The sequence below is a fragment of the Ovis aries genome, chromosome 19, assembly GCF_016772045.2.
Source record: "Ovis aries strain OAR_USU_Benz2616 breed Rambouillet chromosome 19, ARS-UI_Ramb_v3.0, whole genome shotgun sequence".
In the NCBI taxonomy this organism is placed as follows: Eukaryota; Metazoa; Chordata; class Mammalia; order Artiodactyla; family Bovidae; genus Ovis; species Ovis aries.
Window position 1 is genome coordinate 58040401 of NC_056072.1, and position 22480 is coordinate 58062880.

Genomic DNA, 22480 nt, shown 5'->3' on the forward strand with positions numbered 1-22480 from the left:
TGCCTTGAGAGCTCAGAGTCTTAGCCAATGGATCACCAGGGGAGCCCAACCCACCTATTCAGATGGTGGCAACAGTGCCAGCTGAGGTTGTTGATACTGGTCATATTTGTGATAAAGCATTTTCCTTGAGTTTCTCCACAGGTATTTACTACATGCTTATTTTCCTCCACAAAGATGAAAAAAAATAGACTTTCCAGTTTCATTGACATAAGAAATGCCATTTTCTCCGAAGTTGCCATTGGGATCTTGGCCAACACCATCCTTCTTCTCTTCCATGCCCACAACTTCCTTCTTGAGCACAGACCCAAGTCCACTGACCTGACCATTGGTAACTTGGCCCTAATCCACATAGTCATGCTACTAACCGTGGCATTTATGGCTACAGACACCTTCGGGTCTCAGAAAACCTGGGATGACATCCAATGTAAGTTGGTTGTCTACCTGTACAGTTCGATGAGGGGCCTCTCCATTTGTGCCACCTGCCTGCTGAGTGTCCTCTGGGCCATCACCCTCAGCCCCAGAAACTCCCGTCTGGCCAAGTTCAAACTTCGCCCATCCCATCACAATCTGTATTGCACTCTCTTCCTCTGGGTCTTCAACATGTTCATCAATGGTTCCTTCTTACTGTCCACTATTGCCACCCCCAACGTGACCTCAGCCCATCTTCTACGTGTCACTGAATCCTGCTCACTTCGCCCCGTGATTCACTTCCTTAGGTATGTACAGTTTGTACTGAGGACCATTCAAGACATCTGCTTGTTGGGGCTCATGGCCCTCTCAAGTGGATACATGGTGACTCTCTTGTATAGGCATAAGAGGCAGACCCAGCATCTTCAGAGCACCAAGCTTTCTCCAAAAGCATCCCCAGGAGAAAGGGCCACCCAGACCATTCTATTCCTCATGAGTTTCTTTGTGGTCATGTACTTTTGGGACATAACTGTCTCTTGGTTCTCAAGAATGTTGTGGGATATCGACTCTGTGCGTATGTGTGTCCAGATGCTTGTGGGAAATGGCTATGCCAGCATTAGCCCTTTGGTGCTAATCAGTACTGAAAAGCGAATAATCAAGGTCTTAAAATACATATGGGTGAGATGGCATTAAATATGTAATTATTCTGCAATGCAAGTGAAAGTTGCTAAGTCATGTCCAACTTGTTACGACCCCATGGACTACAGCCCACCAGGCTCCTCTGTCCATGTGATTCTCCAGACAAGAATACTAGAGTGGAACCCATTTCCTTCGCCAGAGGATCTTCCTGACCAAGGGATCGAACATGGATCTCCTGCATTGAAGGCAGATTCTTTACCACTGGCGCCTCCTGGGAAGCCCATTCTGCGACGAATGAGCCATTTAAAAGAGGATTTAAGGTGCTGACTTCAAAATTATTCCTCACAGTGTATAGCCTGTGCTCTCTGCGTTAGCTGAAATATGTAGACTTAGGCCTTGTCTGTTAAGTCTCTTCACTTTGACACATGTAGCTCACAAATACATGGCAGGTCATTTAACAGCATATCTCCTTGAGATAATTCATGAGTTTCACTCAAATCCCAGTCTTAAGAACTAAACCCCTTACCCAGTAACAAACTGTAAAGGGATAGAGAGGATATAACGACTGTCTGGGAATACATGGGGGGAAAAGAAAAGCAGAGTAAGATTTACGAATGGCGTGAAGAAAGGTTGGGGGATTGTGACAGTTGTTTTACATGTTTAATACACACTGAAAAGAATTCATTCAGTTCAGTTCAGTCGCTCAGTCGTGTCCAACTTCTTGCGAATCGCACCACGCCAGGCCTCCCTGTCCATCACCAACTCCCGGAGTTCACCCAAACTCATGTGCATTGAGTCGGTGATGCCATCCAGCCATCCTCTGTCGTCCCCTTCTCCTCCTGCCTCCAATCCCTCCCAGCATCAGGGTCTTTTCCAATGAGTCAACTCTTCGCATGAGGTGGCCAAAGTATTGGAGTTTCAGCTTCAGCATCAGTCCTTCCAATGAACACCCAGGACCGATCTCCTTTAGGATAGACTGGTTGGATCTCCTTGCAGTCCAAGGCACTCTCAAGAGTCTTTTCCAACACCACAGTTCAAAAGCACCAATTCTCAGCTTTCTTCACAGTCCAACTCTCACATCCATAGAACCATTGGTATGCTTCAAATTCATACAGTCTACTATATATCCGGTAAATCAAAGAAGATGTTGAACAACAAAGTTAAAGAAGAGCAAAGACCGAAGACAGCACAAGGAAGGAAGTCATAAAGATCAGGCAGAAACACAGACAGAAAAAAAAAGGAGAGAAAAGATCAACGAAACCAAAAGCCTTTTTTTAAAAGATGAAATTGGTAAGCTTTTCAGTTCAGTTCAGTCGCTCAGTCATGTTTCTTTGCGACCCCATGGACTGCAGCACACCAGGCCTCCCTGTTCATCACCAACTCCCAGAGATTGCTCAAACTCAAGTCCATTGAGTCGGTGATGCCATCCAACCATCTCATCCTCTGTTGTCCCCTTCTCCTGCCCTCAGTCTTTCCCAGCATCAGGGTCTTTTCTAATGAATCAGTTCTTCATATCAGGTCGCCAAATATTGGAGAGTCAGCTTCAGCATCAGTCCTTCCAATGAATATTCAGGACTGATTGATTTTCTTTAGGATGGACTGGTTGGATCTCCTTGCAGTCCAAGGGATTCTCAAGAGTCTTCTCCAACACCACAGCATCAATTCTTTGGTGCTCAGCTTTCTTTATAGTCAGACTCTCACATCCATACATGACTATTGGAAAAACCATAGCTTTGACTAGACGGACCTTTGTTGGCAAAGTAATGTCTCTGCTTTTTAATATGCTGTCTAGGTTGATCATAGCTCTTCTTACAAGGAGCAAGTGTCTTTAAATTTCATGGCTGCAGTCACCATCTGCAGTGATTTTGGAGCCCCCCCAAAATAAAGTCTGTCACTGTTTCCATTGTCTTTCCATCTATTTGCCATGGAGTGATAGGACCGGATGCCATGATCTTTGTTTTTGGAATGTTGAGTTTTAAGGCAGCTTTTTCCCTCTCTTCTTTCACTTTCATCAAGAGGCTCTTTAGTTCTTCTTCACTTTCTGCCATAAAGGTGGTGTCATCTGTGTATCTGAGGTTATTGGTATTTGTCCCAGCAACCTTGATTCCAGCTTGTGCTTCATTCAGCCCAGCATTTCACATGACGTACTCTGTGTATAAGTTTAATAAGCAGGGTGACAATATACAGCCTTGATGTTTTCCTTTCCCGATTTGGAGCCAGTCTGTTGTTCCATGTCTAGTTCTTCCTGTTGCTTCTTGACCTGCATACAGATTTCTCAGGAGGCAGGTAAGGTGGTCTGGTACTACCATCTCTTTCAGAATTTTCCACAGTTTGTTATGATCTACACAGTCAAATGCTTTTGTATAATCAATAAAGCAGAAGCAGATGTTTTTCTGGAACTCTCTTGCTTTTTCAATGATCCAACGGATGTTGGCAATTATCTCTGGTTCCTCTGCCTTTTCGAAAACCAGCTTGAACATCTGGAAGTTCACAGTTCACGTTCTGTTGAAGGCTGGCTTGGAAAATTCTGAGCATTACTTTACTAGCATGTGAGATGAATGCAATTGTGTGGTAGTCTGAACATTCTTTGGCATTGCTGTTCTTTGGGATTGGTAAGCTTTTAGACACCTTCATTTTAAAAAAGAGGGAGGACCCAAATAAATGGAATAACACATGATAAAGGAAAGTTATAACTAATATCACAGAAACAGAACGAGTCATAAGAGAGCTCTATCAACAGTCATATGACAATAAGTGGGACAACCAGAAAGAAATAGATTCCTAGAAACAGATGATCTTCCAACACTGAGTCAGGACAAACAGACGATCTGAAAGGACTGATTGCTATTATACCGTAATTATAGTAGTCAAAAAACTAACAATGTCTGAGACCAGGATGCCTCACAGGGAACTTCCACCGAACTTTTAATGAGGAGCTACTACCTATTCTTTTCAAATGATTCGACAGTATGTGGGAGGAGGGAACACTCCCAAATTCATTCTACGAGGCCACCATAATTACCTTGTTACCAAAAGCAGACAAAGGGATTACAAAAAAAAGAAAATTATAGACCAATATCTCTGATAAATATAGATGTAAAAATCCTCAACAAAATATTAGCAAACCAAATTCAACATTACATTAAAACAAAAATCACACACCATGGTCAAGTAGGATTTTTTTCCCCAGGGATGTAAGGGTGGTTTGATATTCCAGAAATCAATCAATGTAGGACACCACATTAACAAAAGGACAGGAAAAAAAAAATCACACAATCATCTCAATAGATGCAGAAAAATCATTAGACAAAATTCAACATCCGTTCATAATAAACTCTCCTATCCAACTGGGTATAGAGGGAACAAACCTCAATAAAATAAAGGTTATGACAAACCCACAGTTAACAGCATACTCAATGGTGAAAAGCTGAAATCTTTTTCTCTAAAATTAGAAACAAGACAAGGATGCCCACACCTGCCACTTGTATTTAACATAGTATTAGAAGTCCCAACCACAGCAGTCAGACAAGAAATAAAAAGCCCTCAGATTAGAAGGGAAGAAGTAAAAAAGCCACTATTTTCTGATGACATGATACTATCTAGAGAACACACTAGAGTTTCCATCAGAAACTATTAGCACCAATGAATGAATTGGTAAAGTTGCGGATACAAGATTAACATACAGAAATCTGCTATTTTTCTATAACAATAATGAACTATAGGAAGAGAAAGCAAGAAAACAATGCTGTTCAAAATTACATCAAAAAGAAAAAAATACCTAGGAATAAACTTAACCAAGGAGGTGAAACACTTATACTTTGGCAACTGTAAAACACTGATGAAGGAAACTGAAGATCATACAAAGAAGTGGAAAGATATTCTGTCTTAACGAATTGGAAGAAATAATATTGTTAAAATGTCCATACCACCCAAAAGAATCTACAGATTTAATACCATTCTTATCGAAATACTCATGATATTTTTTGAAGAATTAAAACAAGTAAGCCTTTAGGATTTTAATGTATACTGAACCGCAAAAGACCCTGCATAGCCAAAGCAAACTTGGGGAAAAAAAGAAAGCTGGAGATATCATGCTCCCTGACTTCAGACTATACTACAAAGCTGTAGTAATCAAAACTGCCTGGTACAGGTACAAAACCAGACATACAGATGGTAGAGAGCTCAGAAATAAACCCATACACCTATAGTCAATGAGTCTAGGACAAGGAGGCAAAAATACTCAATGGGGAAAAGACAGTCTCTTCAATAAATGGTGCTGGGGAAACTGGACAGCTGCATGTAAAAGAATGAAATTGGAACACTTTCTCACAACATATACAAAAGTAAACTAAAAATGGATTATAGAGTTAATTATAAAACGTGAAATCACAAAACTTCTAGAAGAAAGCACAAGCAGTATATTCTTTGATATTGGCGTTAGCAAAAAAAAAAAAAAAATTTCTATTTCTCCTCAGGTAAGGGAAACTAAAGCAAAAGTAAACAAATAGGACTGCAAACTAAAAATACCCTGTGCAAAAAACCAAAAAGACCATTTATTGAACAGGATAAAGTATTTGCTGGTGCCGTATCAGATAAGAGGTTAATATCCAAAATATACAAAGAACTCATACCACTCAACATCAAAAAATAAACAACCCAGTTAGAAAATGGGCAGAGGAACTGAACAGACATTTCCCCAAAGCAGACATGCAGATGGCCAACAGGCACAATGAAGGATGCTCAACATCCTCAATGTCAGGCAAAGGTGAATCAAAACCATGAGATATCATCTCACACCTGGCTATTGTCAAACACACAAAAAATAACAAGTGTTGGTGACGATGTGCAGAAAAGGGAACCCTCATGGTGGGAATGCAAATTGCTGCAGCCGCTGTGGAAAACGGTATGGAGGTTCCTCAAAAAACTAAAAAAGACAATTGCCATACGACCCAGCAATTCTGCTCCAAGATATTTATCCAAAGAAGACACGAATGCTAATTAGAAAAGATATACGCATTTTATGTTCATTGCAGCATTATTTTTATAATAACCAAGATACGGAAGTAACCTAAGTGTCCATGTGGTTTATATATACACAATAGCGTTTTACTCAGCCATAAGAAAAGAATGAAGTCTTGCCATTTACAAGGCATGGCTGTACCAAGAGGCTTTGGTGAAATAAATCAGACAGAGAAAATAAAATACTGCACGATTTTAGTTATATGTGGAACCTAAAAAGCAGAACAGATTAACAAGCCTGACGAAACAGAAGCAGAGTCATAGACATGGGGAGCAAACAGGTGCTTGCCAGAGGGGAAAGGGGGCAAACAGGTGCTTGCCAGGGGGAAAGGGGGGAAAACAGGTGCTTACCAGAGGGGAAGGGGGGGAAACAGGTGCTTGCCAGAGGGGAAGGGGGGGAAACAGGTGCTTGCCAGGGGGAAAGGGGGGGAAAGAGGTGCTTACCAGAGGGGAAGGGGGGGAAAGAGGTGCTTACCAGAGGGGAAGGGGGGAAAGAGGTGCTTACCAGAGGGGAAGGGGGGGAAAGAGGTGCTTGCCAGGGGGAAAGGGGGGGAAAGAGGTGCTAGCCAGAGGGGAAGGGGGGAAAGAGGTGCTTGTCAGAGGGGAAGGTGGGGAAAGAGAGAAATAAGTGAGGGAAATAAGAGGTACCAGCTTGCAGTCACAAAATAAATGAGGCATAGGGATGAAATGCACAGTGTAGAGACTGTAGTCATAATTACACAATGTCTTGGCATGTTGACAGATGGTAACTAGATTACTGTGATGATCATCTTGAAATGTGTGGAAACATCAATCACTCGGTTGTGCATCTGGAACTAACACAGTGCTGCAGGCCAACTGTCCTTCAAAACTGAACAAACAAACTCACGGAGCAAGACAGGAGATCTGTGGTGACCAGGGGTGAGCGGGAGGAGAGGAAGTGTGAATGGGATGAAGGTACTTAAAAGGTATAAAATTTCAATTATTAGATAGGTAAGTACTTGAGATGTACAACGTGATAATATAATTAATGCTGCTGTATGTTACATAGGAAAGTTGTTCAGAGAGTAAGAGTTCCCATCACAAGGGAAACATTTCTCCATTTCTTTAACTTTGTACTGTATGAAATGATGGATGTTCACTAAACTTACTGTGGGCATCGTTTCATGATGTATGTAACTGAAGTCATTTGCTGTACACCTTAAATTTTTACAGCGCTGTGTGTCAATTATATCTCAATAAAACCGAAATAAAAGATATTGGAAGACTTCCAAAATGTAAAGAGTAAACATAACAAATAACTTACTCTATTTAAAAAAATAAATAGATGATCGTCATAAAACTACCCAAATGTGATTACAAACATGTATTTCAGCAAACTTCAAACAGGAAAAATTAAAAGAAAACCATCCCTGGGCAGATCATGATTAAACTAAAGACAAAAATCACAGATACATATTGGGAAACAATGATTCAAATGACCATAGGCTTCTCTCAGCAATAACAGACATCAAAAGACAGTGGAAGATATTTTTAAGAGCCACAAGGGAAAAAAAGAAGACGAAAAACCCTGTTTTATACCCAGAAAAAATATGTTTCAGGAAAAACAGTAAAATGGATTAATTCTCAGTGTACAACTGAGAGGATTTGCCCACCAGTCGGCTCCTGGAGGAATGCTGAAGGGAAACACGGTACCTCAGAAAGTAAAGGAGAGCCCAGAAACGGTGAATACCTGGGTGCCTGGGAAAGAGTACTTTTATCTCTTCTCAGATTTTCAGTCAAATACAGAAAACAGTTTAAAGCAAAATGTGTAACACTGACTAGCAGGAGTTTCATTATATGTAATAAATGTAACAGCAATGGTGCTGTGATAAACCTACAGGGTACTGAGGTTGTGAGAAATTACATGGAGTGCTACTGTGTTAACTCTAAACTAATTGGAAAAATTAAATATGTATATTGTAATACCCTGGGCTGCAGCAAATAAAAATGTTCAAAGACATATTGCCAAAATGTCACTTGTTAACAGAGTATTATTTCAACTGGGACTCCCTGGCAATCCAGTGGTTAAGACTCTGTGCTTTCAACGCAAGGGGCAGAGGTTTGGTTCCTGGTCAGGGAACTAAGATGCCACATGCACACGGTGCAGCCAAAAAAATAAAAATTAAAAGCATATATTATTCAAATAATTTAAAAGAAAGCAAAGGGGAGCGAAAAATAAACAGAGGAGAAAAATAGAAAACACGTAAAACATGATAGATCCCAAAATGTTCAAGTCATCGAAAGCATCCAAATAAACGCAAAGATGGAGAATGATTTTTGGAAGTCCACATTAGCTGTGTCCTAAGATAGGAACACTTTAATACAGAGTGAGACAGACGCCACAGAAAGACTGAGCAGAAGTTTCTTTTTAATGTCAGGTAAAATAAACATAGGGTCAATGCATTTACTTTTTAAAAGCTGGGATAAAATACACAAAACAAAAAATGTAACATGTTCACCATGTTTAAATGTATAGTATAGAGGCATTAAGCACAGACACACTAGGCACACTGCTGTGCAAGCACACACCGCCCATCTAAAGGACTCTTTGCACTTTGAATAACTGAAGCTCTGTCCCCATCACACACAACTCCCCATCCACTTCCCCAGCTCCTGGCACCCACCACCCTATCAGTACTTCCTGCCTCTGTGACACTCACTATTCTAAGTACTCATGTAAGTGGGATCATTCAGTATTTGTCCTTTTGTGTCTGGCTTATGTCACTGGTGGGCTGCAGCCCACGGGGTTGAAAAGAGCCGGAGACGACTGAGCGACTTCACTTTCACTTTCCACTTTCATGCTTTGGAGAAGGAAACGGCACCCCGCTCCAGTGTTCCTGCCTGGAGAATCCCAGGGACGGGGGAGCCTGGTGGGCTGCCGTCTCTGGGGTTGCACAGGGTCGGACATGCCTGATGAACCTTAGCAGCAGCAGCAGCAGCGTGTCACTCAGCACAGTGTCCTCAAGGCTCATCCTCACTCAGCAGGAATCACAGTTTCCTTCCGACTCTCAGAGGCCCCTCCTCCTGTTTGCTCTTTGTCAGAACAACATGGTTTCTGAGAAAAGAAATGGGAAACACCCTTATGCAGTGTGCATCTCCAAAACGCTCCCTCCATAACTGGCCCAGTTTTGTTTACGTTTCAGAGATCTTCAGAGTTGTCTTTTGTACTTTTTCCGGAGAGTTTATCTGCAATTAGCAAGAGCAATGGGTTTCACCACAGCCCAACTGAAGCATTTGCACCGCATTTTCACTTCAGTTTTTCACCTTTCATTTAATTTCTAGAATTACGAAATTATGAATTTCCTTCATGTTAATTGTGACTTCAGATTAACAAACATATGTGATAAAGAATATATATTCTCTAGTTGTTAGTCCTCCAGAGCCAGAAAGAAGCAAATAACAATTCAATCATAAAACATTCTCCAGAGGAAGATGAGCTATATGTGAGGGGAAAAAACTAAATTTTCAGTACACTGAAAAATCAAGTATCTGTTGAAATTAAAGAGGAAAGAACTATGTTATCTCTAAAATACAGATCCTGTAACGATCACATATGTAACATAAGCATAAAAAACATTAAAGAAGTATGGGAATTAAAACATGAGCAGAGGTCAAAAGACTTTAAAAATACATAAAAATAAAAAAGGTTCCTATTTCTTCTCTCTCACGGATTTTTTTTCACCCACGAATAGGCCTGGCAGTAGTAATAGGAACCACCGCCACCTGGCCGGAGGATACAGAAGAGACGCCTTTGAGGGCCAGAGAGTGTGGAAGGGAATTCCAGAGGGGAAGACCTACAGAGAGGTCCTAACTCCATGTGTGTGCCTACATGTGTCTCAGCCTAACCCCGAACACACATAGCTTACACCCACAAGAAGAGCTCGTGGATCCAACACAGAGAAGCGGACCTGGACACACAGGCTGCACCATACCAGGCTAACTGCCTTCTACAGCAAAACATCTCAAAAGGGAGAGAACAGGACTGAAATACAATACAAACTTCAAAATGTCTAAATACAATTTAAAGTTATTCACTATACAAAGAATCAGGATAATGTGACCAAGTTTAAGGGATGAACATGATCAATGGATGCCAGACCTTTACCACACAGATGCTGAAAGTACCCGACATGTGTTACATCAGAGGGTCAGACTTCAAAAATGGATTTAATGAAAAGCACAAAATTACAGAAAGAGGTCCAATCCATATTTCAGCACTATTTCAGATTTTTGGTAAAATGAGAAAGACTTTATTTTGTGAATTAGGGCTCAAATTCAATGCTCTTTCTCTCTATACGTAAGGAAATATTACCGAATTACCATGTAGATGAACAGCTCTACGACTCACTTATGACCCACATCTCAACATCTCTGATTCATGCTGGATATTATAATCATTGAACTGACACAGCTTGATGGGGAAATTTTTTTTTAAAAGTCTTAGTGATAAATAAAATAATGTTACTTAAAATATGTAACAATTCTAGTTTGATAATATGTGGTACATGACCCTCATAAAAATACGTCTTTTTAAATTTGTTGTTTAAAAGTGAAGCAAGATACTGAAAGTTATAACTTCCAGTTATAACTGAAAAATATAACTGAAGTTGTAGCCTGCTGCTGCTGCTAAGTCACTTCAGTCGTATCCGACTCTGTGTGACTGCAGAGACGGCAGCCCACCAGGCTGCCTCATCCCTGGGATTCTCCAGGCAAGAACACTGGAGTGGGTTGCCATTTCCTTCTCCAATGCAGGAAAGTAAAAAATGAAAGTGAAGTCGCTCAGTCATGTTCGACTCTTAGCGACCCCATGGACTGCAGCCTCCCAGGCTCCTCCGTCCATAGGATTTTCCAGGCGAGAGTGCTGGAGTGGGGAGCCATATCCTAGTATATTCCTATTCCATTCGAATATATGGAATTTTTACTCTGTTACCTGAATTATTTAATATGGAAAAGAATTATAAACTTTATCCTGAAGGCTCATGGTCTTATAAATTTTTATCTTTAGTTTGTTATTAGTTCAGTTCAGTTCAGTCGCTCAGTCGTGTCCGACTCCTTGCAACCCCATGAATCGCAGCATATCAGGCCCCCCTGTCCATCACCAACTCCCGGAGTTCACTCAGACTCACGTGCATTGAGTCAGTGATGCCATCCAGCCATCGCATCCTCTGTTGTCCCCTTCTCCTCCTGCCCCCAATCCCTCCCAGCATCAGAGTCTTTTCCAATGAGTCAACTCTTCACATCAGGTGGCCAAAGTACTGGAGTTTCAGCTTTAGCATCAGTCCTTCCAAAGAAATCCCAGGGCTGATCTCCTTCAGAATGGATGGGTTGGATCTCCTTGCAGTCCAAGGGACTCTCAAGAGTCTTCTCCAACAATGCAGTTCAAAAGCATCAATTCTTCAGCGCTCAGCCTTCTTCACAGTCCAACTCTCACATCCAAACATGACCACTATCAAACAATATCAACTTTTGAATATTTATATGTTTCACACTTTCCAAATTAATAAAATAATTAGGTTTGTACACAACAGAAATTTAGTGATGCACAAAGAGGTTTCACTTCCAGATGATTTTCCCAGACTGGTTGTCCCACCTACAGGTATCTCACCTAATTTTTATTCACATGCATGAGTTCGTGCATGGTAAGGGACTTAGGGGCGTGCACACATTCTGATAAATTTAGCGCATTAGGAAGGGCAGTGTGGCTTCCCAGGGGGCTCAAGTGGTAAAAAAAATTCAGCCATTATGGAAAACACTAAGGAGGATCCTCAGAAAATTAAAAATAGAACTACCATATGATCCAGCAATTCCACTTCTGGGTATTCATTCGAAGAAAACAAAAACACTAATTTGAAAAGATATCTGTCCATCTATGTCCACTGCAGCATCATTTACAATAGCCAAGATAAGGGGAAAAAACCTGTATCCATCTATGGATGAATAGATGTTTTAAATGTGATATATATATGAGGTATATATAATGAAATATTATCCAGTCATAATAAGAATGAAATCTTGTCTTTGTGCCATAGATGGACACTGATGGCATTGTGCTAAGTAAAATCAGTCAGAGGAGGATTGTACAAATGCTATGCAGTTTCACTTTATGTGGAATCTAAAAAAAAACAAAAATAAGAAAGAAAGAAAAAAACCCCCAACACCTCAGCTCTCTACAGAGAATAGACGTGATAACTAGAAGTGAGGGTTCGGGGACAAAATGGGTGAAGGGGGTCAAAGGGCATAAACTTACAGTTATAAAACAAGTCAGTCCTGGGTATATAATGTAGAGCATGGTGACTATAGTTAATGATGCTATATTGCAATTTGACTGCTGTTAAGAGAGTAAATCTTTTTTTTTCTTTTTAATTGGTTTTTTTTTTCAGTTTTATTTCTTTTACTTTACAATATTGTATTGGTTTTGCCATATACTGACATGGATCTGCCACAGGTGTACATGTGTTCCCCATCCTGAACTCCCCCTCCCACCTCCCTCTGGGTCATCCCAGTGCACCAGCCCCGAGCACCCTGTTTCATGCATCAAAACTGGACTGGTGATTCATTTCACATGGGATAATTTACATGTTGAAATGCCATTCTCCCATATCATCCCACCCTCGCCCTTTCCCACAGAGTCCAAAAGACTGTTCTATACATCTGTGTCTCTTTTGCTGTCTTGCATACAGGGTTATCATTACCATCTTTCTAAATTCCATATATACTCATTAGTATACTGTATTGGTGTTTTTCTTTCTGGTTTACTTCACTCTGTATAATAGGCTCCAGTTTCATCCACCTCATTAGAACTGATTCAAATGTATTCTTTTTAATGGCTGAGTAATATTCCATTGTGTATATGTACCACAGGTTTCTTATCCATTCGTCTGCTGATGGACATCTAGGCTGCTTCCATGTCCTGGCTATTATAAACAGTGCTGTGATGAACATTGGGGTACGTGTGTCTCTTTTAATTCTGGTTTCCTCAGTGTGCATGCCCAGCAGTGGGATTACTGGGTCATATGGCAGTTCTATTTCCAATTTTTTAAGAAATCTCCATACTTTTCTCCATAGTGGCTGTACTAGTTTGCATTCCCACCAACAGTGTAAGAGGGTTCCTTTTTCTCCACACCCTCTCCAGCATTTATTGCTTGTAGACTTTTGGATATCAGCCATTCTGACTGGCATGAAATGGCACCTCATTGTGGTTTTGATTTGCATTAAGAGAGTAAATCTTAAAAATCCTTATCACAAGAAAACAAAGCATTTGTAACTATGTACGGCAACAGATGTTACCGAAACTTATTTTCAATATATACCGATAACAGATCATTGCGTTGTACACCTGAAAGTAATATAACATTATATTCCAATTTTACCTTAGTATCAACATAAAAATATATTAATAAGTATGAAATCTTTGAGGTAAATGAGCTCTACTTCCCAGCTAGTTTTGTTGACAATATACTCTTGGGATTTCTGTCCAGTCTGCAGTCTCTGTGGTTAATGAAGCATCTGAAAGCTTATAAATATTGATTACATTCAGAAGATTTATATACATTATTAATTTTTCTTATTGAATAAGAGAGAGGTTATTTTGAAAAGTTTTTCGCCATTCAATGGCACCCCACTCCAGTACTCTTGCCTGGAAAATCCCATGGTTGGAGGAACCTGGAAGGCTGCAGTCCACAGGATCGCTGAGGGTTGGAGACGACTGAGCGACTTCACTTTCACTTTTTACTTTCATGCACTGGAGAAGGAAATGGCAACACACTGCAGTGTTGCCTGGAGAATCCCAGGGACGGAGGAGCCTGGTGGGCTGCCGTCTATGGGGTCGCACAGAGTCGGACACGACTGAAACGACTTAGCAGCAGTAGCAGCAGCAGCATAGATGACTTCTCTCCAGGATGAATTCTCCAATTCCTAACGAGGATCATTTAGAGTTGAAGACTTTCCTACACTGTCTGCACCCAACAGCGTTCTTACAACCGCTGAAAAAGAGTTGAGCTATAGCTGAAGGATTTCCCACATTTACTACATTCATAAGAGTTTAATGGATTGAATGGTGTCCCCTTCAAATATAGAAGTTTTATAATCGGTTAAACCATAACCTCCAAAATTCACCCAGAACTTCAGAAGGTTATCCTATTTGGAAATGAAGTCTTTGAAGATACAGTTATTTAGGACAAGGCCATACTAGACCAGGGTGGGTCCTAACTCCACTGACTGGTTTCCTTATAAGAAGCAAGAGGACACACAGACACATTCAGGAAGAACAGCACCAAGGAAGGATGTTGAAGGTTACTGGAGATCTGCAAGGCTGGGAAAGAGGCATGGGACAGACCCCTCAGAGCCTTCATGAGAAACTAACTTCAACTACAGCTGCTTTTCAGCTTCAGGTTTCTTTGCTGAACTGTGAGAGAATAAACTATTATGTGTTCAAGCCTGTGGGTGCAGGCACGCTACGTCCATTCATTCGCGTCTGACTCTTTGTGACCTCACGGACTGTAGCCCTCCAGGCTCCTCTGTCCATGGGATTCTCCAAGCAAGAATACTGGAGTGGGTTGACATTTCCTCCTCCAGGGGATCTTCCTGACCCAGGAATCGAACCCGCATCTCTTTTAAGTCTTCTGCATTGGCAGGCAGGTTCTTTACCACTAGCGCCACCTGGGAAGCCCATTTATGGTCATATCTGGAAAATTAATTAGATACATAAAATTCATTGAGAGGTGTGCTAAAAAGATACAAGCTGCTAATGAAACAAGTTTTAAGTGGCTTTCCAAAAGGCCCAACCACCAAGCCAGTTTCCATGTTCAGCGGGCGCTAGAGAAAGCCTTGCGCACAGTTCTGGCGCCATCTCGTGTCAACACTGAGCCGAGCACTTTTAAATATTCTAAACAAGAGAGGGTAAATAAAGGCAAAGAAGAGCAGAGGGATGTGGCCAAGCGTTCCTGAAAACCCGGGGAGGGAAAGGAGATGCGCCTGGAAAGGCAGGCTGGGCCAGCTCTGAGCCAGGCCTTTATCCCATTGGCACTGAAGGGCTCTTAGCACCCAAGTGACACGATCACATGTGTGTTTTAGAACAAACCATCCTAGGAATACAGGCACGGACTGTGAGAAGGGATCAGATGCCACGTGGACAGCTGGTCCAAGCTGTGCTTCAGCCTCAATTTTGGGGCCAGATCACAGGATTGGCTGCCTCCCACCAGAACACAAGCAGGGATTACTGGCTTATACGTTCGTGTCTATGCCCCCCACCCTACCCTGGCTTAACACTTTTTATTAGGAATTAAAAGAGGTGACATCTTACCACATACAGACCACAGGATAATTCTGCCGAAGTCCTTACCCCGAGCATCCCCCAAGCCTCTTTCTGAACGTTCCGACAGGAGGGCGTGTCCACCCATCTCACAGCTGACAACCGGGCTCAGTGAGGTCGCCCCCCGCCCGGGCCAAGGCCGTCCTCCGACTCCGGACTCCCTCACCGCCCGGAGCCCAGGGAGCGCCTCCCGCCTCAGGTCCAAACGCCGGCGCAGCCCAGGCTCGGCTGGGCTCGGCTGTCCGTGCCGCCCCCGCCCCGGACCGCGGACACATCCACCCGACGACGGGGCGGGGGCGCGCTTCTCCGGACGGCCCGACGGGCAATTTCAGCCCCAGGGGACCTGTCCCCCAGAACCCCTCCCAGGGTAACCGGAGCCGAGGGCCCAGCCCAGGGAGGCGACACCCAGTCCCGGCAGACAGGGCACAAGGCCCCCGCCATCCACAGCCCGAGCTGCGCAACCCGGGAAAGACTCACGGGCCTGGCGAACGAAGCGCCCCGCTTCCCCTGTTTAGCCTGAAAAGGTGAGGTCTACACGCGAAGGACCGCAGGACTGCCAGAGCAGCTTCACCCCTAACAAGTCCCGCCACCGCCTCCGTTAGGCGGGACCCACTCAGTCGCCCTTGCGGTCACCCGCTCCGCTCCCGGGAACTAGCTCGGCTCCGCTCGGCTCCGCTCGGCCCCGCTCCGCTCTACCCGACAGGCTCTGTCCACCTGCTCGGCTCTGCTCGGCTCCGCTCGGCTCGCCTCAGCTCCGCTCGGCTCCGCTCGGCCCCGCTCGGCCCCGCTCGGCTCTACCCGACAGGCTCTGTCCACCTGCTCGGCTCCGCTCGGCTCTCCTCGGCTCCGCTCGGCTCTCCTCAGCCCCGCTCGGCCCCGCTCGGCCCCGCTCGGCTCTGCCCGACAGGCTCTGTCCGCCTGCTCGGCTCCGCTCGGCGCACCAGCTGTGCGGCTATCGACCCGTGGAACAATCGCGACCCGCGCGCTGGCCTGGCTGGGCGCTACGGTCCGGCTCGGCCCTGTTTGGCCCCCCTTCGGCTTGTGTCCCGCACCGCCGTCTCCACCCGCAGCCTCGTCGCCTTCTCCGGCCACCCGAGGAGCCGCCTGCCCCTGCCCCCCCGCCAGCGGCCGGGCCGCTCTGAGGGAGCCGGCCGTACCCCGCCCCGCAGAGGCCGCGCGGGCTGCGGGGCAGCCCCTGGGTTCCGGGCCGCCGCGGCCTCGGCTCGCGTCCAGGCCCCCGCACCGCCGCCGGAGGACCGTGGGGCCGGCCCCTCCCCGCCGAGTCCCGGTCTCGGCGGCTGCGGACTGGAGCTGCTGAGGAGCGCGTGGTCCCGGGGCTCGCGGCGGGGCTGAGGCGCCGGGGGCGCGTGTCGCTCTGTGAGCTGGGCGGAGGGTGGACGCAGGGGAGGGCCGGGGCAGGCCAGCCAGAGCCCGGGCCCTGAGGGCGGAGACACGCGCGGAGGCCGGCCCGCTGCCTGGCCGTGCAGAGCTGTGTGTCTTCAGCAAGTCGCCCAGTGTCCTCAGTAAGAGACCAGTTCCTTTACAAGCAAGAACCCTGTGGGCGCCCCTGCCCGGGACCTGGAAGAATGAGGTCGCACAGGTGTCAGTCCTATTCCGTGTCCTTCAGAAGGTTGGGTTGAGGGAAGGATGGTCCATAGCCTCCACTGAGTTTCATCCACAAACCTTTCCTCGCCTGGAACTCAAAGCTGGCGAGGCAGGGCAACAGGTGGGTACTTGAACTGCAAGCTGCAGAAACTGGATTTAGGAATTCAAATGAAAACAATTGTTTGAAAGGATATACTGAAAGGTTGGGGAATTAAGGGAGGCCTGAAGGAAAAAAAAACCGTAGAAGCCAGTAGCCACGACCTCTGGACATTAACCCCGGGACGCTGAGCTGTCGCTGCTTGGACTGTGTCCAGAGTAGAGGATCTGATTAATGGGATGTAGGTGTCAGGAAATTCTTCACGTTGGAGTCGGCTTTGCAGGATGAATAGAAGTTGGCCAAAGGGAGAAGAATGGGGCTTCCACATAAGAGGAGCAGGGGGACAGGGCCGGGATCTGGGGGCCACAGTATGCCAGGTGCTCCCCTGGTCATCTTACTCAGTGCTCACAAACCCTACTACCTAGGTGCCGTTAATTTTTTGGGGAAATGATTTTATCTTCTTCATAAAATTGCTAAATGCCTTTCTAAAGAATTCAAGCTAGATAGCAAAATGCTGCAGAAATTGGGGGTGGGGGTAGGGGTAATCATAGCAAATTCTAGTACCCCAAATGTCCAAGATTAATATTAGCAACATCATCTCAGATATCATTGTAGGCCTATATATGGCAGGAGGCAAGAAGGAGAAAAAACTGGAGGGAGATTGGATGGAAGGGAGGGAGGGCAAAAGGAATCAGAATTCTGTGAAGGGGGAATCCCACTATTTGCTAAATTTTAAAATATATTAAGCTTATTATACTTGAATTTAACAAAATAATTTAAATAAAAGCAGTTGCTAATTTGATTGTTTGCTATCATAACAGATATTTCCTCCAAGATTCCCCCCCACCCCAAGATTATGAAGAACATTGAGAAGTTGGGGGTCATTGATTCTCTTTAAGTTACGCGTTTGCTCTTGGCTCAGTTTTTCCCTTCTATGAAAGTGAAGTTGCTCAGTCATGTACAACTCTTTGTGATCCCATTGACTGTACTCTACCAGGCTCCTCCATCCATGGCATTTTCCAGGTAAAAGTACTGGAATGGGTTGCCATTTCCTTTTCCAGGGGATCTTTCCGACCCAGGGATCGAACCCAAGTCTCCCACATTGCAGGCAGACGCTTTACCCTCTGAGCCACCAGGGAAGCCCTTTTCCCTAATATGAAGGATTAAAAATGTAAGTTCCTCACACTTTGCTCATGTCCACACCCAACATCTGCTGTTGAGCTATTGTTTCCATAATGCCAAGGTCTTTAACATTACATTTACTCTGCCACCTCCCTTCCCTTGGATATTTAGTGTTAGTTCTGAGTTATTTGGGAGAATTACTCACCTCGAGCCTTGCTGCCTTGGCTTTTCCCCCTCTGACTTCCATGTTTAGTTTTATCTCTTGGTGGGCACAGCCTCAACGGACGAATGTGAACCTTGAGCTTTGTTCAAAAACACGTTGCCTATGGCAGATCAGTGGAGGAGTCAAGATTCTGAGTTAGATTTTCCTGACTCCAAAGACTACCCAGGAGACAGGAGCTTTTGGTACGAGGTTGGCATCTGGGGAAGGGGAGAGTCACTCTCTCTCCTTGAACCTTCTGGGGAGGCCAGAGGGGGCTGGACAAGACATACGGCTAATTCTGCCCCAAGGCTCAGTGTCAGAGCTGGGCAGATTCCCTGTGGTGCCCCTAACCCAGCGCCAGAGGTCTGAGGAAGGAATGAGTGAGACAGGCTGCTGGTCTTGTCTAGAGTTACCTGGAGGCTGAGAGCTGTGGACAGAAAGTAGGACAATGAGGAAGCTCAAAGCATCTCCTTTCCTATTGTAGAAACGAAAATTCCCAACCGGGGGTCTATGCCAAGTTTCTTTCACTTGGGGGAAAATAATAAAGCCCAGAGTTGGGCAGCCTGCGCTGGAATGGCAGCTCAACCACGTCCCCTGATCCTTCTTGTTTTCCAGTCTGCCACCCTTCTCAAGATGGTGGCCAGAGGTCAGCAGAGAAAGGGGAATCCAAGGAACCAGGAGCCTGGAGACTTGCACCCGTGTCTCCCTGGCCAGAACAGAGTTCTGTGGACGATGCTGGGAAATGTAGCTTTTTAGTCAAAAGATGGAAGCTTCATCTTCAATGGTAACTTGTGTTTCTTTATCACCTTTTAATCTATAGTCACAACAGCCTCATCATTCACTCACAGATGTTTGAAGTGCCAGCTGTGGGTCAGGCACAGACTTGTTGGTTGTTTAGTGGTGACTGGGTAAGGGTCCATCCACACAGGGTCACTTGAGTGCTTCCTAAAGTGCCCAGCAGCTGGTAGCAATCACTCCCTTTAACTCCTACCAGCACTAGGAAAGAAAGTGAAGTCACTCAGTTGTGTCTGACTCTTTGTGACCCCATGGACTGTAGCCTACAATGCTCCTCCGTCCATGGGATTTTCCAGGCAAAGAGTACTGGAGTGGTTTGCCATTTCCTTCTTCAGAGGATCTTCCCAACCCAGGGGTCGAACCTGGGTCTCCCGCATTGTAGGCAGACGCTTTACTGCCTGAGCCACCAGGGAAGTCCTTGATGACTTCACTGGGAAGTGAGCACTATTTTCCCATGTAATGGACGAGTCAGCGGAGGCTCTGAGAGGCTAAGGATCTCTTCCAGGCGCCATCATTATATAACAGCCAGAATTCAAACCCATGTTGGTCTGCTTTAAAGCTTTGGCTATTCACCATTTTTTCCATCCTTCACTGTGTACAATGCCTGGGACCTACTCCTTAGAGATGCTGATTTACTGCCTGGAGGTAGAACCTGGGCATCAGTGTACCTGTATTACCTTCTTGAGTCTCACAGCAACTGGACCTGGTATTTCCTATTTAGAATTGCGGAAGCTAAGATCCAGAGAGGTAGACTCGAGCAAGTTCTCTGTGGAGTTGGGAGGTGTGTGCCCATCTCCTGACCTTCTCCAAAGAGCTGTCCTTGGCTCCAGAAAAAGATCACTTCCACAGACTTGGGGGGAAGCCTCCACACTGGCCAAGCCCTCTGCCCCAGCCAGGCCAGAAGCCTCCCTGGAGATGTATGTGCCCGAGGGGTAGGGCACCACGTGGCAGCCGGGTGATAAAGGGCCAGGCTGGGCCAGGATGTGCAGCGGAAGCCCAGCCCACTGAAGGCAGAGGCGCGGCTGGACCAGGGTGGGGGCCGGACATAGGAATGCACTTTTTCCCCAGCACAACACGCTGTGGGTTTCCTCCGCCCCAACTGAACCGTGCCTGATATGTCAGGCCCAAAATGGGTCTGCAGCCAGGGACTGGAGGACTGGCTGGCGGGCAGGGGCCCACGGCCAGTCCCCAGAGGAAGTCACATGGTGGGGGTGGGGGTCACAGGCCTGACCCAGGAATGGTAGAGGGAGGGAGATATTTCAGGCCCGAGAGGAAGGACCCAGCCCATGAGATGAATCACCAGGGACAGATTATCCTGAGGAAGACCTTGGGGGCGGAATTGTGATAAGCACCTTCCTCCCAAGGTGACCAGAAGCCCACGTGAGCTGCCAGCAGTCCATGAGGCCCGTGTGGCTGGAGCACTCAGATGTGTGTAAGAATAGCTCCAGGTGCTTTCCAGAAGGGGCTTCTCAGGGACCTTACGGCAGAAGGGTGAGTGCCTGCGGCAGGAAGAGGAGAAAACACAGCCTTGGGGACTAGTCGCTTGTTCGAGGTCACGTGGGCAGAAATGGGCTCTGAACGGGGCTTCTTCATCTGTTGCCACCAGCTCCTCCTGTTCCTGGCACTCTGGCCTGGACATGAAGTCTCACAGAGAAAACCACTGGCTGCAGACTCCTCATGGCAAAGCAGGCGTCAGGTCTTATATGAGCCTCTGGAAGATGCGCTAGGCTTGCCCAAACTGCTCAGCACACAGACGGGAAGGATGGAGTCCAGAAGGGACAAACGGGATTCCGGTACCTCCAAGCCCCCCATCCCCTCCCACGCACTGGAGTGTGCAATGGCCTTGCAATGCCTTTAACCCCGAGGTCAGTGGAAAATCCCATGTGAGGCTCCACCTATGGGCTCACAAGCCATGGCAGTCCTCAGAAACAATCCGGGAGCGTTTCTTGAGCTTGAGAAGGCTGGCTGTGCGCTCCTCCCCTCCACCAAATGTCCGCTTGACCAATGTTTGCTACGGGCATGCCTCGCTGTAGTGCGGTTCAAAGATTTATTTTTATTTTTTTACAAATTGAAGGTTTGTGGCAACCCTCTGTTCAGTAAATCTATCAACACCCATTTTTCCAATGGCATTTGCTCGCTTTGGGTCTCTGTGCTACATTCTGGTAATTCTCGAAATATTTCAACTTTTTCAACATTATTCTGTTTGTTAAGGTGATCTCTGATGGGTGGGCATTACGTTACTGTTGCAAAAAGGCCACAGCTCACTGAAGGGTCAGATGATGGTTAGCATTTTTTAGCAACAGAGTATTTTTAAAGTGTGTACTTTTTTTGGACATAATGCTATCACACACGTAACGGACTATCGTATAGTACAGTATAAACATAGCTTTATATGCACTGGGAAACCAAAAAATTCTTGTGACTTGCTTTATTGAGATATTTGCATTACTGTCTGGATCACTGGTGGTCTAAAACCAAACCCACGATAACTCAGAGGTCTGCCTGTATTACACTGTTTAGTATATACTATCATAAAACTAAGTATAGGCTCTTCTAAAGTCAGCAAGTTACAGATTAAATATAGTCAATGGCAGTCAACACAGAGATAAACTCAAGCAGGGCAGTCAGCGGAGGGTGGCCTTCAGTCAGAAAGCTGTCATCCCCAATCGTCCAAGATCTGTGGATGTTCTATTGCACTGAAATAAGACAATTTAAAAATTCTCACTCTTGCACCCTTGAGCTTGTCTCTGGAAAACTAAGTGTCTGCAGAAGTTCCTTTGGGGGAGATGCAGACATAGGGCAGCCGTGTCTGAGCTGGAGACATCAAGGCCCAGAAAGGGTGGAGACCTGCTCTTCCCCTACCTGAGTCGAAGTGAGCTGCCTCCTGGTGAGAGCTCTGGGCACAGTGGCCACCACTCAGCCAGGACAGGTCCAGAGTGGGGTGGGCTCTGCTTGAGGCCTGGACTCCAGTGAAGCCAGACTTGGCTGGTACCTTGGGAGCTGGTTATAAGCAGAGAAGCGATGCCCACCTCCACCAAGAAATCCAGGAGAGGACCTGGGCCCTTTTTTTTTTTTTTTTTTTCTGTAAGCAAGTCATTCTGTTGCACCTGGAAGTTTGAAAAACACTGATCTAGATGACCTTTAAGATTCCTGAAGGTCCTAAAGGGCTGGATCCCAATATACAATATTATCACCGAAATCATCTTCATCAGCATCAAAGAGCTATCACATGCTGAGTGCCTGATGTCTACAAGACGCTCTG

At 45.4% G+C, this 22480-nt stretch overlaps 1 protein-coding gene across 1 annotated transcript; it reads left to right on the top strand.

The window, feature by feature from the left end:
- Nucleotides 1-174: 174 nt before the first annotated feature.
- On the top strand, nt 175-16043 carry LOC132658221 (vomeronasal type-1 receptor 90-like). Its single transcript, XM_060402956.1, has one exon. The coding sequence runs from the start codon at nt 175-177 to the stop codon at nt 1099-1101; it is 927 nt and encodes a 308-aa protein (XP_060258939.1). The 3' UTR covers nt 1102-16043.
- The last annotated feature ends 6437 nt before the right edge of the window (nt 16044-22480 follow it).

Excerpts from the sequence above, each read along its gene's own strand:
- LOC132658221 (XM_060402956.1), top strand. The coding sequence starts at position 175 with ATGAAAAAAAATAGACTTTCCAGTTTCATTGACATAAGAAATGCCATT.